We start from the raw sequence: 17399 nt of genomic DNA, 5'->3' as shown, positions 1-17399 counted from the left end.
GGCCCCGCCCTCTTCACACGTCACTGATGCATTGGTCCCGATCCTACTCAAAGATCCTTTGGTCCTACTGGTTCGTTACTTGCTGAAGAAGGGTCTCGACCCGAAACGTCGCCTATTTCCTTCGCTCCATAGATGCTGCCCAAAGATACTGCTCCACTGGTATCTTTGATGCCGCCTCACCCGCGGAGTTTCTCCAGCATTTTTGTCGACCGTCACTCAGACGTGGTCCTTGCCCCATCACACGTCACTTCAGCTTGGCCCCGCCCCGCGGTCCCCTCAACCCCAGGCCCGAATCACATCCGCGATTGCTTCCCTTGCAACAGGTGCCGCTTGACCCGCTGAGTGGCCCCAGCATTTTCCGTTTTTATTGTGTTTTAAACGTTCTCCTGGTCAAAACATCTCCGTGCACAGGCCCCACCCCACCCGGCTCACAGTCACAGCCGCCCTTGCCCCAGGCAGGTTCAACTCTCAGCAGCGACCGGCGTTTATAAACACTGTCTTCCTGCATTCTGGCCAGAATCGATCCTATTAGTGATATATTATTTTAACCCCCCCCCCCGCTCACTCCCAGCAATTATCCTTGTGCTACGATGCGATTACATTGCGATCTTTTACGTGATCCCTGACACAAGCGACCACTAAGTGGCACTTTTCTGGCCTTTGGAAGGACAAGATCCTCGGGTACCGGGTGACAGTAAGTACCGGCGCAGGCGAAAGTAACGACGCGGGTGATGCATCAGACCGAGAGGAAAGAGATATCACAGGCATTAAATGGAGAAAGCTGTTTCTGTGTGGAATCACAGAGTTACCAGTTGCAGAAAGTAATTAGAAACACGACTGACCGAATAACTGTGGGGAGAGGGAAGAACTGCGGAGTAGCCAAAGACATGGATTTTGAGACGTAATTTCCTTTAAGCTTTTTACATCGCTGCTTCTTCCTGCATTGAACTGATAACTGGGATTTCTCGCCATCCATAGGAAATCTTGGTGTTACTATTTTACTGTTAGTGAGACAGGTCCATTCTCATCTTCATTGTTTGGTCCTGAAATTTGGTTCAATTTCATCTGTGGGAGTTGAATTTCTCGGCTATAGTTTTCTGTTCACTTACACTGTATCCCGATACTTGTACCTAATTTTGTAAACTTGGTCCAAATCGTCAACATAATATTTATTCCTAACTCTCTAACTCAGCCCTATTATACTCTCGTCTGGAGTTAACTTTGTTGTCAAAAAGTTAATATGAATTTATAAAGTGTAGTAATTGTCAAAATAGAAAATTATTTGAAGAGGTGAACATAGTAATTGCCAGGGGCATGCCTGTGGATGGTATTTAAATAGATTTCAAAATGCCATTTCACAAAGTCTATCATATGAGATGCTAAGCTAAGGTTCACAGTTTTATTCTAAACACCAAAAGAAAATGCAGATTTGAAAAAATAAATGTTTTGTACAACAGGCCACATCAAGCTCCCGCTCTATCTCCCATTATATTGCTGATCCCTCCCAAGTTTTCATGGATTCCTCCACTTGCCCATCTTCACCAGAATCAATCCCCACATCTAACCATCATTGTTTGCCTTATTGTGAAGAGATCCAATCCTGCTCTGTCACCTTTTTGTTGTTCCCCCGCCCTTGCTTCCCAACCATCATTGTACCTCAGATATTTCCACTCCATGTGCCCTCATGGTGGAGAAATAATATAGCATGATCAAACTTAAAGACATGAAAAGGAACAGTTTATTTTCTTTCAACCTCTGCCAATTAGATAGACACTCTTGATTTTATTAGAACAAGGTTTAGTGGCCAAAATATGTTTCTTAATGTGTCCAATAACATTAAACCCATGTTTATGAGGAAACATCTTGAGTTTTATTCTAATATCCAGTTAGCATCTATTGCTGTTTTAAAGGTGTTTTATCAACTTCCATTAACTGTAGATTCAGCTGCCATGTCTCGGAGCGTGTTGGCAGGAATGGAGAACTCAGCCGTGACTGTGCTGAAGAGGGCGATCGAATTGGACAATGAATCCCGCTTGCCAGATGCATTGGTTTGTTATCAGGAAGGCATCCATTTTCTGATGGAAGTTCTGAAAGGTGATGAGCGTTAAAAGTTCTCTCTGTGATTTACTAGTTTATTCACTATTTTATAAATTGAATTCTAGAACCTTCAGAAAATAATTTCATTTTCCCATAGATATTACCTTAAGATATTTTCTTCTGTAATCCTTGGAACCTGTAACAATTATCAGTGAAATATCAGAAGGGTCCCAACCTGAAATGTCACCTTTCTATTTTATATTTCTATATTATTTCCTTCCGAGGATGAGTAAAGTTTTATCATATCGTAATATTTTAAGCTATTTGATTGTTTTATTGGGCATGTGTGCAGTGTCACTGAATCAGAATGGAAGATTGCAGTTTTAGGTTTTGGCCTGTAATGAATAAGCCTTTACATCAACTACAACAAATAAAAAGACAACAAATGGATAATTGTAGAGACAGAGATCAGCAGATGTTGCTTTACCAAAAAATACACACAAGTGCTGGAGTAACTCAGTGGGTCAGGGAGCATCTCCAGAGAACTTCAATTTTGGGTCGGGACCCTTCTACAGATATTTCATTGATAATTGTTCCAGTTTCCATGGATTACAGAAGAAAATATCTTCAGGATCTACTTCTGATCATTCACTGTGAAGTGAAACGTGCATATGTAGGACTCTGCTGAAGCACCTGCCCACACTTAGTGTGGATTCAAATAGTGTTACAGTGCTGACCTCCATAGAAGTAAACTTCAATCACCATTTTACACAGAATCAATGTGTTTAATGCATATTTATAGAGTTGTGATGATGTCTCCATATCTTATATTGAATGTAACTTGCCAACACTTTGATCTCACGTGAACATAATGTATTTAATGCTGTTGTAAAAGTAAATACGTTTACAATTCTTTAGTTATGAATAAAGTAGAAAGTAAAAAAAATAATTATAAAAATTGTGTTTTTCACATGCACTATGTAAACTGAACATGAGCACTAACTCAGAAGCAGAAGAATAAATTACTTACAGAAAAATAATGCACAGAGCAAGTATGTGGAAACAAGGGACTGCAGATGCTGGTTTACAAAATAAAACAAAGTGCTTAGCGTGTCAGGCAGCATCTCTGCAGAACATGGATAGGTGATGTTTCGGGTCAGGACTCTTCTTCGTCTGACTTAGTGTGGACACAAGCAGTGAAATAGTGCTGACCATATCCACAGAAGTAAACCTCTATGAAGGTTATATAGAGTTGCGTTCTTTTTGTACACTAATTTGATTGTTCTGTGTATAAAATCTATATTGGGGACAACTAAAGTATATTAGGCCCGAAAGCCCAAGACGTGAAACCAAATTCGATGGCTAATCTAAATAAAGCAGAAGCACATCAAGCACACCATAGGTACACATAAACCCTGTTTTCGGCCCGAAACGTTGCCTATTTCCTTCGCCCCATAGATGCTGCTGCACCCGCTGAGTTTCTCCAGCATTTTTGTGTACCTTCGATTTTCCAGCATCTGCAGTTCCTTCTTAAAAACTAAGTAACTGCACCATGTCTTGGGTTGGAAAACAAATACAAAATGCAATTCAAGCAGATTGTAACGGTGATCCCAGCATTGGATGGTCTATGTTTAAAGTGAAAGCAGTCTTGTTTATATTGCCAAATTATTTTTCAGCTGTCTGTGATGAAAGAAATACCAGAGGGTTTCCAAAACCAACGTAGTGCATCTTAGCACGAGTCATTAAAGTAAAAAATTCACAGAAAAATAGAACCAGGATGCAAAACAATTTTATACGGTCGTGTATAACATGATCGGCAGACTAATTAAGGATTTTTTCTTTTAACAGCTACAAAGGAAGAAGCTAAAAAAGTCCATTATCGAAAGAAGATAGCAGACTACATGGATCGAGCAGAAAAAATTAAAGAACAGCTGAATGACCTCAAAGAAAGTAACTATTTTTGCAGTAATATTTTTGTAAGTTCCACATTTGGCATATTTTTTCATGTAAGATCTAATCATTAGAATACATTATTTTTGCTTCAGATTGTAAATGTTCCAAATGCTTCAGAAGTTAGAATAACAATTCAATTGTTTACTCTAATACTGCGCCATACAGAAAAGAAAAAAGCTGTATTAATTTCCTGGTCCAGGCTGATTTAACTGATCTCATCTGGGAAGGTACGAAAGACAGTTACAATGACCCCTGGTGAAGGAAAGAAAAAACCTATCAGCCACGTCACTGAGCAGTTAGCTGCATAAAAAATAAACATTATTATCAAGGAGGAGGATAACTGTCTAAGCTTACAGAAACAATGCTTGGAAACACAGAACATAGAAAAGTACAACACAGGAAAAAGCCATTCGACCCACATTGTATGTGTCAAACATGATGCCAAGATAAACTGCCTGCACATGATCGACACCCTTCATTCCCTGCACATCCATATACTTATCTAAAAACCTCCTAAACGCCATATCTGTCTCCATTACCACCTGTTGCATGTTCCAGGCACATAGCACTTAAAGAAAAAAACACACCGTGCACATCTCCTTTAAACTTTGTCCTTTCCCCCAGAGCCGGATTTACCTATAGGCTTTGTAGGCTGAAGCCCAAGGCCTCAAATTCTAGGGGGCCTCCGGCCAAGGTGTTTTTTCCCCAGAGTAAAAAAAATCCAGAAGAAAAAAAAAATTTCGGAGCGCAATCAGCGTTTCCACTTTGACGAAAGTACCCGAAATTCTGGTTCCAGCCCGCTGGAAGTTTTGGGAGATAAAAGATTGCGACCATCCGCGACTGCGCAGTTGGGGAAGCCAGTGACGCTGTAGCGACGCAAAATGACGCCGTCTCTCCGCGCAGTGGGCCCGGGCGCGTTCAGATCTCCATTTGCACTCTACACAATCACCTCGATGACTCGTGTCTACTCTAGATATGTAGTGGAATATTGAGTTGCGGGAGTGCCCGTTTCTCTGGGCCGGGGGGGGGCTGCGGTGTCTGCGGTGCGGAGTCGGAGCCTCGCTGCCTGGGAGGGAGAGGAGGAGGGAGAGGGAGGGGGAGAGAGAGGTGGGGAGGGGGGAGAGAGAGGTGGGGAGGGGGGAGAGAGAAAGATGGGGAGGGAGGGAGAGGTGGAGGGAGGGGGAAGGAGGAGGGGGGAGAGGGAAAGGGGGATTATCTTTAGTGAGATTGCAAAATTAAGGTAGGTTTTAGAGCAATTATATTTTCTCCTCCGTATGAAAAATATCAAACAATTGGAACTGCTTTTTTTTCCTTGATAACAATACTGAAAAATATGAATTCCATAGTTTGCGACTTTCTTTTTGCATCATATTTTTAATGTGCACACACTAACACAGTGGAACAGTAACGCAATCAAATCAACACACAAAAGATTTTTTTTAATTTTATTTTTTTTGAGCTTTAAAAAAGATAGAAATTGCAGGAAAGTGTTGGGAAAAGAAAGCCCATTAGAAAAGGAGTTAGAGAAGAAAGTTAAGAAATAGACCCTAGAAAAGAAAGAAAGAAAGAGTAACAATCGCTCTATTATTTTAAAAAACTCCGCAAAAAGGGATATACCAACCGTATTTTTCACCCCCTGTTACCAGATCCTGGCACCATTTATTTTTTAAATTATTATTGCACCTTATGCTTGTAATAAGTCCATAAATGCAGACCACGTCTTTTGGAAGTGGTCTGCTTTGCCTGCTAGGAGGAGTCTCATCTCTTCCAGATGTAATGTTTCGAACATGTTTGAAATCCACATTTTTATTGTTGGTATAGGAGCGTTTTTCCAGAATTTGAGTATAAGCTTTTTTCCCATTATTAGCCCGTAATTAAGTAAATTCTTTTGAACATATTCTAATAAAAGATTTTATTTACTGCAAAAATGTACAGTATTTTATTTGCAGTGTTTGCATGCTCTATAACATTTTACAAAACATTTTACAGTACAGCTTGATTATTAAAACAAGGTCAACTTCAATTCTTGATTTAAAAAAATGTATACAACAATGACCCCAATCATCCCATTCCATCCACTCGTTACTCTTGACTCAACCAAAATTATTTCGGAAATATTGGTCATAAATTTAGTGCAAAAATGCTCCAAAATAAGGCTCAGAATGCACCAGAGAGCATCTAAAACCCCAGAGCTTCCAGAGCCCGCTTAAGGGCCCTGGATCCCGGCCGCAAGGGACTTTCAGCTTCGCGCTTGTGATATGCACTGCGTGCACTTATTTCACATAACATTTTTGTAATCCTGCCATGCAACCTCCCTTTTTGAAAAGCCTCGTACGGGCCTGGTGTATAATATTTTTGACACAGTCATAGGCCTTTCTTACATATGCAGTCACAACGCACTGTAATCTCTAAACAACACTTCAGTAATTTTCCTTGCCCTCCATTTCAGAATAATAGTGTTTTAAGCTGATAACTCGAAACTAGCACTGGCAATAAGTAAATAAATAAAAAGCGCAGCTTTCCAGCCGCTTTTGGCCACTCTCGGCTGCACATCGGTGTCAATCTGGTGGACTCTTCCATCTTTCTCTAGTCATGGGGGTGGGGGATTGGGAGGGGCCTCACAAGTGGAATAGCCTAGGGCCTCTCTTCATCTAAATCCGGCATTGCTTTCACCTTACAGCTATGCCTTCTAGTCTTTGACCATTTCACCTTGAGAAAAGGGTTCTGACTGTCTACCTTATCGATGCCTCTCATACTTTTATACACTTCTTTCAGGTCTCCTCTCAACCTCCAGCATTCTAGAGAAAATAATCCAAGTTTGCCAACATCTCCTTGTAGCTAATACCCTCTAATCCCACGAGACAGTTTTCTGGTAAAGCTCTTCTGAACCCTCTCCAAAGTCTCCACATCCTTCCTGCAATGGGTTACTTACTATTCCTTCTAAACACTTTTTAGTTTGGGGGGGGTGAGGGGGTAACAGAAACAAACACCCGGATAATGTTACAGTATCAGGTGATATAATTATATCAACGTCTCAACACCCTTAATGATGATATATTAGTGATCAATGCAATGTTCGAAATAAGTCCTCCTCACCATAGAAAGTAACATAAATATTTCAATGGAATCTTCTTGGGTTTGTTTCATACAGTTTAAGAATAGTGTTCTTATAGAAGCATAGAGGGACAGGAGGAGTTTAACTACTAACTACCTTAATAATAACGCTATTTAAAGCAATGAAAACACTTATTTAGTTCACATGCAAAATTCATGCTTTACAAGTCTCTTATCACCCTGTTTATCAAATCACATTCTTCTAGTCTTTGCCCACACATTTACATATTTTTCCTCGTGAATGCATCTGTGTTATTTGCCTCAGCTACTCCCGTGAAAGCAAGTTCCACATTCACATGAGGTCATCAATTCTATCATATTGATGTTGGCAAAATCTTGATTTATTAACTCTCTCTTTCCAGTTTTCTGCTTTGTAATATATGGACCTAAATGCTTATCCTGGTAATTTTTAAATGTGCTGAGCATTACAGCTTTCTCCGGCCTTATAACCAGCAAGTTTCAGATCACGGTATTTGGGTATAAAAGTTAAAATCCTCCGTATCCCTCTAACCCTTTAACCAATTAATTAAATCTCTTTACCAATCTCTTGTTCAACATTCCTGTTATTATCTGGCTCTTTCATAATTCAACCAAACCAAATCTCCACAGTTTCTTTTAATCCAAAGAAAGCAGCTCTGTACTATGGTTGTCATAGCATTCCAGTAAAAAAGGGATAGGTTATGGGTGGGGCTAAAAGCCTTGCTGTTTAACATGAGATCTTTGGTATGGAACAAAGGGCCAAATGTTCCCTCTAACTATACACTATTAATCTTGTACGTTGATGAGATTAAGAAAGTGAAAGAGGAATAAGAAAATGTAATACAATATCCACCAGTTACACATCCTAAAGGGTTGTGAACGCTATGGTCACAAGACATAGGAAAGCAAGAATGTGTTACCAGAGCAGAGTTGTAGTAAGTTGACCACCCTGCTCTTATCTTGTCTCAGCTAATAAAGGCAAGTATTTCAGTTGCTACTGATCCACCTTCTATATTTCTTCCTGCTATTGGAATGCTGGAAACATTCCATTTGTCATTCCTCAGCCCACTTGCCAACTGATCTCGCTGTGATTCTTGGTAACTATTGTCACTGTCTAAGATGCCATCTATTTTAATGCCTTGTCACCCATTCAGCCACATTTTCTAATATCTATAATATCCTCTATAATGTCAGTCTTCTGAGCTCCATGGAATAAAGTGCTAGCTTGCCCAACCGTTCCCTCTAGCTCAGGCCTTCGAGTCCTGGCAGCATCCTCATAAATCTTTTCTGCACTATTCCCAGCTTAATGGCATCTTTCCTATAGCATAACTGACCACAATGCTCTAAGAACAATCACCTAAACCTTCCTATTATTGGAAATGTGTTCTAATATGGGGGAAAAATGCAGCTGTTTGTTAAAATTGAATAAAGGTTTCAGAGGGCATTTTTCATGACTAGTTACAGCTGATCATCATGTGGGGATGCAATTGCATCCAGTGCAGGAAGTCCTTTTCTAAAGAACATTAATAAATTAATAGGTTTCTTTTTTAATGATAAAGGTTTCTATTATATTTTAATGTAAAATGTTTTTTTTAATTTTAAAACAAATGTGCTAACTGTGGCGTCACCTGATGGTCAGACCACTTACGGTCGAACCCGTGTCAGTGGTTACGAGGGCTGTCATGTGACGTCATTGGTTAAGGGGAGTGTCCTAGTACTTAAGCAGATCTCACCTGAAGATCACGAGTCGACAGGTAGCTGAGCTAGAGACAACATCCTTGCTCAACTGCAGCAGCAATGAGAATTTGTTAGAGGACCAAACGTATGTATTTCGAACCTATTATGTCTGAATAAAGTAACTGTTTATCCACCACGTTTGGTGCCGCAACATAACTGCCATTTGCGTTCTTGGGATATAAAAATCTTCATCAAGAGAGCTGGACTGAATAAGTAGTTATCTCATGAAATGATGGAAGATTTGTTACCTCAGATTTTAAAAAAATCAGTTTTCCTCCTGATAATTAATGAATTCTTAAACATGAGTACAGTTAATTATAATAAATCAGCATAAATGTTTTATTTTTCTCTGAATAAGATAAATCAATTCATCTTAAAACTTAAACTGCTATAAAGAATTGAACCTGAAATACACAATTAGAAATTGTTCTGTGCACAAACAATTGCTTAAAGTTAATATTATTTTATTTATAATATTGTTGCCTTCAAGTGCCATTGTGTTCCTGTGGTTTAATATTTCCTCTTAACAAATGAAGTGATGCAGAATTTTAAAATTCTAAATTAAAAAAGACGTGCAATAATTATAATCCCAAAGTTCTGACTAAAAACATTATGAAAATGGTGTATATAAACTTACTAATTTCTGCATTTTAGAAGGAAAATACCACGAACAGATCAAAATTCCAGATGATGCTACGGGGTTTTGTTATGAAAAACTGTTCAAACCATACTTCGATTCATTTGTTACTGAGGTCTGGGTGGAAGATCCATACATCAGGCATGTTCACCAGGTGATAATTATTCCACTGCGCTATTGGATTGCTTTGTTGATTGGTTTTGCCTTAATTTGTAAACAAGATCACTGATTTTATTTTTATTAATTGACAAACTACTTTCATGACAATGGGTGTTCAGAAAAGTTATTGTTGGTATTACAGTTTTCCCCACATTTACCAGACATTAAGATTATATAGGCAAATGTAATTGACAATGTTATCTCAATTACTGTTAAATGAAAGCAATTGAAGTTTCCTATTGTTGAATACCAGTCCCAATTTAAATGTTTTATAAATATTCAAATATGTTGAGATAATGAAGTGAATTTGTATACTGAAACACACCAATAATGCAAAACAAATAACAACCTATAAAAACTATACTAATTTTATACCTTTTTTTAAGGTGTACAACTTCTTGAAATTCTGCGAGATGCTTGTAAAAGGACCTTGCAGTGTGAAAACTATCCATCTGCTGACTTCACTTGATGTATGTAATTTACAGTGAATCATCATATTACTGTTAGAAGGCCAGATTGTTCATTGCAAGGCAGTAACAAATTCAGTATAAGAACTAAAGCTAGAATGCTGCAGATACATTATTAAAAGTGTTAATAATACCAACATGGAGTTGAACAATTAATTTACTGTATATTCAAAGTGCCTCCTGGTTTTTGGAATCAGATGTTCACACTAATAAATTTTTCGGATATACTTCTATGTTGAAATAGCTAAAGTTATGATGTGCATAATGTGAAATTTCCTAAGGGGTAAAGTTTCAGCAGTGAAGAATTGGCAGTGGACATTTAGCTGTGTTTGTTTAGAGATACACAGCTGTCAGAAGACCCAAGAACACATCTTGTCCTTTAGCCATACTGTGTAAACTCCCCAAGTTAAATAGCCCTTTACCCAGTCATTAAACTACCCGAAAGTCTGGACATCATTCAAAAAGTTTTAAACATAGTTTGCATAATTAATATGACAGTAGGAGCACCTTACCTATCTTTGTATGTTTCCTATCGGCCAATTTTATAAGGGATAGAATCTTACAGCAGATTGTTCATGTCTTCAGTTATGGTGTATGAATACCGTAAAAGGAAGAAAAAATGTCTTGAGGTGATGCCAAAAATTATTGGATAGTTATATTCATATGATGTTAAGTTTGATTTATAGGAAACGTGCGTGCTGTATTGCTGATGATATTTCTACCACATTTATAGTTAGAAAATTTGATACATCTTTTATTTCACCATTCTATTCAATTTAGAATGCTGGTAATGCGCAGCAGACCAGCGGCCTTGAGGAAATAAAACAGTCATTGCAGAGGTACAATATAACGTTGGAGGTGATATACTCCCCTTCAATACACGATCGAGAAATCAGGTAACTTAGATGTAGAGGTTCTTTTAAGCTTGAGATATTACTAATTTATCGTTTCTAGTGTTATTTAGCTTTTGTCCGCAGGTTTTGTTCACTGATCTTAGCATTCTTTATTTGTCATTTGAGACAATGGTGAAAGCATTCGGCATTTGTACCTTCAAAGTGGCTACTAACATCTAGATTTGTGTAAGAGTAATTAAAACGTTGGTCCTGCCTTTTCCTCTTTTTAACACAAATTTGCATTTATATAGCATTTGACATAAAATGAAAATAAAATTATGCAATATGGTAAAATGGATTGTTCAGTTTAATACTGTCACATGTACAGAGGGAAAGTGAAAAGCTTTAGTTTGCGTTCTATCCAGTCAAAGACTATACACGATTACAATCAAGCAGTCCACAGTGTGCTCATTGTATTAGATTAAAAGCTGATGGAATTAGATTTCCAAATGACTTTTACAAGGGAATTAGGTACTAGAAAAAAGTGTAATGGGCGTAGTAGAAAAGTGAAATTAACTGGTTTGCTTAATGATGAAGAGAATTTGATGGACCAAATGTTTTCCTGCAATATTGCACTATTGTAGAGTCCAATATACATTATGTATCTACAAAGACGTAGCTACTATGATTCAACCTTTTATCCATTCAGAAACCATAGCTGCCATCTAGAAGGCATGCAAAAAATTAACACCCACTACATCAGCTGACGTTGTATTCCAAAGGCTGAAACAGGAAAATAGGAGCACTATTTATTCCTTTTAATCGTGTATGGACCACATATCAGATCATTTTAGTAAACAGTAAAATACAAAGAAAGTCAGACAGATATAAAAAATATGTAGCAGGTCAGGCAGCTTTCATGGATTAAGAAACAATGTTAACATTTCAGATTGATTACGTATGTGCAAAACATTATGATGAAAGGTCATTACCTGAAGCTTTAATCTTAGTTCTTTCTACAACATGCTCACAGTCTTATGCGTTTTATTAGTTTCAGATTTTACAATTATGTAAATAGACTAAGGTTCTTCAAACTCTCCAATGGATGCAAAACCATTCAGAGTACTGATATGTTCTGACCAATCTGTAACCTTATTTAGTTACCTTAATACATTGATTTTAGCTAATTTACTCTACATTAAATAGATTTTTCATTTTTGTGCAAGTAATAACTAGATGTAATCCACATGTTGCTTCCATTCTTCTTAATCCCTTCAAGCTTTTACACTGAAATGAGAACATACTAAAAGTTAAATGTCCCAAACTATGAATTAGAGAAATGTAAAACTGCTTCAATAGAACGTGAATGGTATATTTACAGATGCTTCTTGGTTCTATTTTTTGGCTATAAAACCTTTTTTACAACTAATTTTTAACATTCTTGTGCAAATTATTATATTGCTATAATCCTCATGAGAACATTAATTTATGTTTTGCTTTTCATTTTAGAAAACTGCCTTTTTAAAAATATGTTTGTAATTGTAACATTTTGATTCATGACAGATTCAACAATGGGTGGATAATCAAGATTGGAAGAGGATTAGATTACTTTAAAAAAACACAGGTTTGTTTTTTGAAGGATGAGATAATTCTACACCATCAGAGATGAAATTGTGAAAAACGTAACAGGTGGTTTAGTTACAACAACTTTCGTTTATTGTCCCCTTATAATGTCCCCATTTTCCTGCTGCATCCAGTGCAGCCACAGAAGATTAGCAGCAAGAAAGCAAAGTTCCTGGAGGAGTAGCTTTGCCTTCTCTGCAAACTTATTTCTGGTTGCTTTTGAGATGATTGGTGTGATTTCATGTCCCATGATAGACTGGAAGAAAACTCATTCTCCAGTTGTACCTTGATGTTCATTACTAACAAGACAGTAATGGTGGCAGGTCAGGTAATGGTCAGAAACATGGAGTAAGGGAAATCTGAATATAACCTGATCCTAAAATGTTTGAATTATCAATATGCACTCTTGAAAGTAATGGGCCTGTCCCACTTAGGCGGCTTTTTAGGCGACTGCAGGAGACTATGCAGTCGCCACATGTTCATGGCTAGTTGCTGGGGAGTCATCTTCATGGTCGCGAGGAGTTCCTGCATTCTGGGAACTAGTCGCGGCCTCATTATGGCCACCGCGAATATTTCAACATGTTGAAAAAATAGTGGCGACTAGAATGAAGCCGCCATGGAGAGTAGCGAGAATTCTCGTGCCGTAGGTGGGTCGCCAGGAGGCCCTAATGGGTTGCCAGGATGTCGAAGGTTCTCGGAGGTTCTTGTAGGTTGACCGGTGAATTTCATTGGCTCATTGGGGGGAAAAAAAGGTAAGCAGTAGTTTTCAGAACCAAGGATAACCGACCGGTAATGTTAAATGTCCGCCGAGTTTCACAGCTGTATATCTCTGGCTTATTAAAAGTTGTCTCCATTCCTTCTCCCCCCGCCCCCCCTTTTTAAAGGACTTACCGTACACTGTGCTAGCCGTCTTAATTACAGCGCCAACCTTCCTGTTCATCGCGGTGTGTGTCTAACACCTTGGCTTTGCACCGCCTGCATAACGGGCTGGTGAAGGAAGATGTGTGTGTCTGTGTGTAGTTGCATCGTTCCAGTTGATTACAATCAGAATCAGATTTTATTCGACAAGTATGTTTTGCAACATACGAGGAATTTCACTGGCCAGGTCAGTCATACAATTAAAAGCAACACATCAAAAACACATTTAACATGAACATCCACCACAGTGACCCCTACACATTCCTCACTGTGATGGAAGGCGAAATAAAGTTTAAGTCTCTTCCTTTTGTTCTTCCTCGGTCGGGGGCCTCGAGCCCTCCATTCGGGCTCTCCGCGTCGAGGCGATTAGCTCCCACATCAGGGGGATGTCAGCTCCCCCGCGCCGGGCGATCAAACCTCGCGTCGGGGCTGGACGAACCTTCTGCGGCGTTGGAGCTCCCGACTCGGCCTCTACCGAAACGGCGAGCCCTTGATGTAAGTCCGCAGGCCGCGGTGGGAGCGATCCCAGGCAAGGGATCCCAGCCACTCCGATGTTAAGTTTGCGTCCCGCTGTGGGGCACACAACAGTCCGAGGCGGCTCCCAGCTCCAGCAATGGTAGACCGCAGAGCCTGGAGAAAGTGATCCGAAAATTGATCACATCTCCGGGAGGGTAAGAACTTGAAAGACACACATGGGAAAATGAATTAGGTCATCCTATAACGAAAGATCTGTGGGACGAAAGTTTACAACATATACATCAATGTTCGTTAAATGCCAGACATGCTTTAATACAATTTAAAGTCTTACATAGATTACACTACTCTAAAATAAAACTAAATAGAATCTTCCCACAAATCTCTCCTATTTGTGATAAATGTCTACATCTAGATGCTAATTTAACACATACGTTTGCAAATTGTATAAAAATTAAACATTTCTGGACTGATATTTTTGAAATAATTTCAGAAGTTATTAATACAAAACTGGATCCAAACTCAAAATTAATAATACTTGGAATATCAGAGCAAAGTTTAACACTCACAACAAGTCAAAGAAATTTCCTCGACTACAGTATAATAACCGGGAAAAAATTAATATTAAAATTTTGGAAAGGCCCTATGACCCCCACAATTAAAATGTGGATTGTGGAAATGTCGGAGACCCTATATCTAGAAAGAATTAGACTTGTCTTAATGGACAAACAAGAACTTTTTGATAAAATATGGGCTCCATTCATTAATTATCTGACGGGATAGATTGGCCCGGCATGAAAACCCAACTGAAACTTGAACGCAGGATTAGATGAAAAGTCATACTTTATAATCTACGAACCTATCTCCAATGACGTATTATAAGTAATCCATTCCACCTTTTTTGTTTTTTTTGATATTTGTAACTTTTCTCTCTCTTTCTCTCTTTTTCTATATTAAAAAAACCCACTAGAAGTAGAAGTAATCGACAATTGGAAATTTTAATAATGTATGATTGATGTATATGAAAAGTTTTTTTTACTACAATATGCAACTATGCTTTATAATATGTCTACTAATTAAAATTTTTTTTTTTTAAATTAAAAAAAAAAAAAGAACTTGAAAAAAAGTTTCCCCCGATTTCCGGCCCCCCCCCCCCCCCCCCCCCCCCGCCCACCCACATAAAATAAACCGAAGAACATAAAAGAACTTTTAACAGACGCTACAAATAACAAAACTGAAAAAACGAACAGACTGCTGGCAGGGCTAGCCATCTCCCCGATTGCTGGGACAGGCCCATCCTAAAATGTTTGAATTATCAATATGTACTTTTTAAAGTAAGGGTCTCTTGCAGCATTACAAAATATAACTACTTCAGTAGATTGCTCTTTGCTTTATTCCTCTATTAATTATACACATAGAATAAACATTAAACATCTAATTAATCAAAGTCTTTCATCGTATTTTCTTCTGTTGAAAATTGTTCAGCATATCCTAAATTGTGCTATGTCTCCCTGGCTTCCAAGTGAGAGGAATATTTTACACTACAATTACTGCCTTTGTTGATCCAGTTAACTGTTAAAAATCTGTATTACTTTCATGGCTTAATTTATTTAAGTTGGTTTTGAATAGTCTTTCCTATTAATGTAACATGGCGGACAGGCGATGTAAATTTGCTTTCTTAAAGTTATATTTTGATCGCAATTTAAGTCATTGCTGTATGGCCTGATTGACTCAGTGCCAATAATATTCCCTTGGGCTGTGAGGTTGTTCTTTTATGGAGGGATGAAGCTCCCTCTTTCAATCTTATGTAGTAAGCAAACTCTTGAATCGGTGAATTAATATGCAATAAGAAGCTATTTCAGCAAAAATTAAACTGCTGGAACAGTGCGTGTTAAGTAGTATCTGTGAAGGCAAAGGAATATTCGGTGTTTCGGGTTGAGACCCTGCATCAGGGCAAAATTCAGAGAAAAAATAGCTGATATACAGGGTGAGGGGCCAGAGGGGAATCCCTTCACACCCAAACCACCCCCTCCCCAGGTACTTTCCCCAGCAACCGCAGGAGATGCAACACCTGTCCCTATACCTCCTCCCTCAACTCTGTCCAAGGATCCCGAAAGTCCTTTCAGGTGAGGCAGAGGTTCACTTGCACCTCCTCCAGCCTTATCTACTGTATCCACGGTTCTAGGTGTGGACTCAACGCAAATTAGAGGAACGGCACCTCATATTTCGTTTGGGCAGCTTACAACTCAGCAGTATGAATATTGACTTCTTTAACTTCAAGGAATCCTTGCTGTCCCTCTCTCTCCATCCCTCCCCCAACCTACTTCTCCGACTAGTTTCATTGTCTTCCAGATTAAATTTTACTGATTGTATGCTTCGTTGTCACCTCCCCCTCAACTAACAATGATCCATTCTACAATTTCTTGAACATCGTCCCCTTTGATCTCTCGTTTTCACACCTTACTCTTCCATATCTTTACCTCCCTCGCTCCTGACTGTCTGAAGAAGGGCCTCGACCCAAAATGTCACCCATTCCTTCTCTCCTGTCCCGCTGAGTTACTCCAGCATTTTGTGTCTATCTTAGGTTACAATTCATACACAACATGAACGTTTATGGATGCAGCTTTCAATATTTCTGTATAAGCTGGCAGTCATACACATGAAAAATTCAACCGAGAGGTCAAAATATAAATTAGGAAGTCCAAACTATATCAGTAGTGTACTGTAAAATATGTGTTTCACTTTTTTTTATAATGACATAAACAATGCTCCCAATCATTTTCATCTTTTGTCTCCAGGGCCGATTTTCCATTGGTTACTGTGATTTTGACCTGAGACATTGTCACGAAACTACAGTAGACATTTTCCACGTCAAGCATACAAAGAATACATAGCTTGGAGCAATGACGATTCAGATTATTTTATTACTATTATGTTATGTCACTGATACTTTAGATATTTTGTAATAAAGTTACTATTACTTGAATGCTTGGCACACTGAACTTGAGTGTTATCAAAAATAAACTGAAAATGCTAAACCTAACAATTCTGCAGGGTTTTTAAAAATGTTTAATATTTTGGTATACAATTGTTTTTTTGTTACAGCCCCATGTTAATACAATATAATACAATACAATTCAATTTATTGTCATTTGGACCCCTTGAGGTCCAAACGAAATGTCGTTTCTGCAGCCATACATTACAAACAAATAGACCCAAGACACAACATAATTTACATAAACATCCATCACATTGCTGTGATGGAAGGCCAAAAAAACTTATCTCTCCACTGCACTCTCCCCCCCCCCCCCGATGTCAGAGTCAAAGTCAAAGTCAAAGCCCCCGGCAGGCGATGGTGAATTGTCCCGCGGCCATTAAAGCCACGCCGGGTGATGCAAGGTCGCGCACCGGGTCTTGATGTTAGAGCCCCCGGCGGGCGCTCGCAGTCCCGCAGCCATTCCAAGCCGC

The 17399-nt window shown here is 38.7% G+C and overlaps 1 protein-coding gene across 3 annotated transcripts; it reads left to right on the top strand.

The window, feature by feature from the left end:
- Window positions 1–140: 140 nt before the first annotated feature.
- On the top strand, window positions 141–16977 carry mitd1 (microtubule interacting and trafficking domain containing 1). 3 transcript variants are annotated; one of them, XM_033022557.1, is made up of 8 exons: window positions 145–694; window positions 1939–2094; window positions 3886–3987; window positions 9475–9611; window positions 10003–10086; window positions 10864–10979; window positions 12480–12540; window positions 16730–16977. In XM_033022557.1, exons 2-8 carry the CDS (start codon window positions 1950–1952, stop codon window positions 16823–16825), a joined length of 741 nt encoding a protein of 246 aa, XP_032878448.1. In that variant the 5' UTR covers window positions 145–694; window positions 1939–1949; the 3' UTR covers window positions 16826–16977. The 3 variants fall into 3 exon arrangements, with proteins under 3 accessions (XP_032878451.1, XP_032878448.1, XP_032878450.1); XM_033022559.1 differs by lacking the exon at window positions 145–694 and adding an exon at window positions 739–901; XM_033022560.1 differs by lacking the exon at window positions 9475–9611 and having other exon boundaries at window positions 141–694; window positions 3886–4013.
- The last annotated feature ends 422 nt before the right edge of the window (window positions 16978–17399 follow it).

Source organism: Amblyraja radiata, chromosome 6 (assembly GCF_010909765.2).
Source record: "Amblyraja radiata isolate CabotCenter1 chromosome 6, sAmbRad1.1.pri, whole genome shotgun sequence".
Classification (NCBI taxonomy): Eukaryota; Metazoa; Chordata; class Chondrichthyes; order Rajiformes; family Rajidae; genus Amblyraja; species Amblyraja radiata.
The sequence above is the reverse complement of the archived record's forward strand: the minus strand, read 5'-3'. Positions and strand labels throughout refer to the sequence as shown.

What these genes read in the sequence shown, in the direction of transcription:
- mitd1 (XM_033022557.1), top strand. Translation starts at nt 1,950, where the DNA reads ATGTCTCGGAGCGTGTTGGCAGGAATGGAGAACTCAGCCGTGACTGTG. An exon ending in GCTGAATGACCTCAAAGAAA is followed by an intron (nt 3,988 to 9,474) that starts GTAACTATTTTT and finishes TCTGCATTTTAG; the next exon opens with AAGGAAAATACCACGAACAG. An exon ending in ATCTGCTGACTTCACTTGAT is followed by an intron (nt 10,087 to 10,863) that starts GTATGTAATTTA and finishes TATTCAATTTAG; the next exon opens with AATGCTGGTAATGCGCAGCA.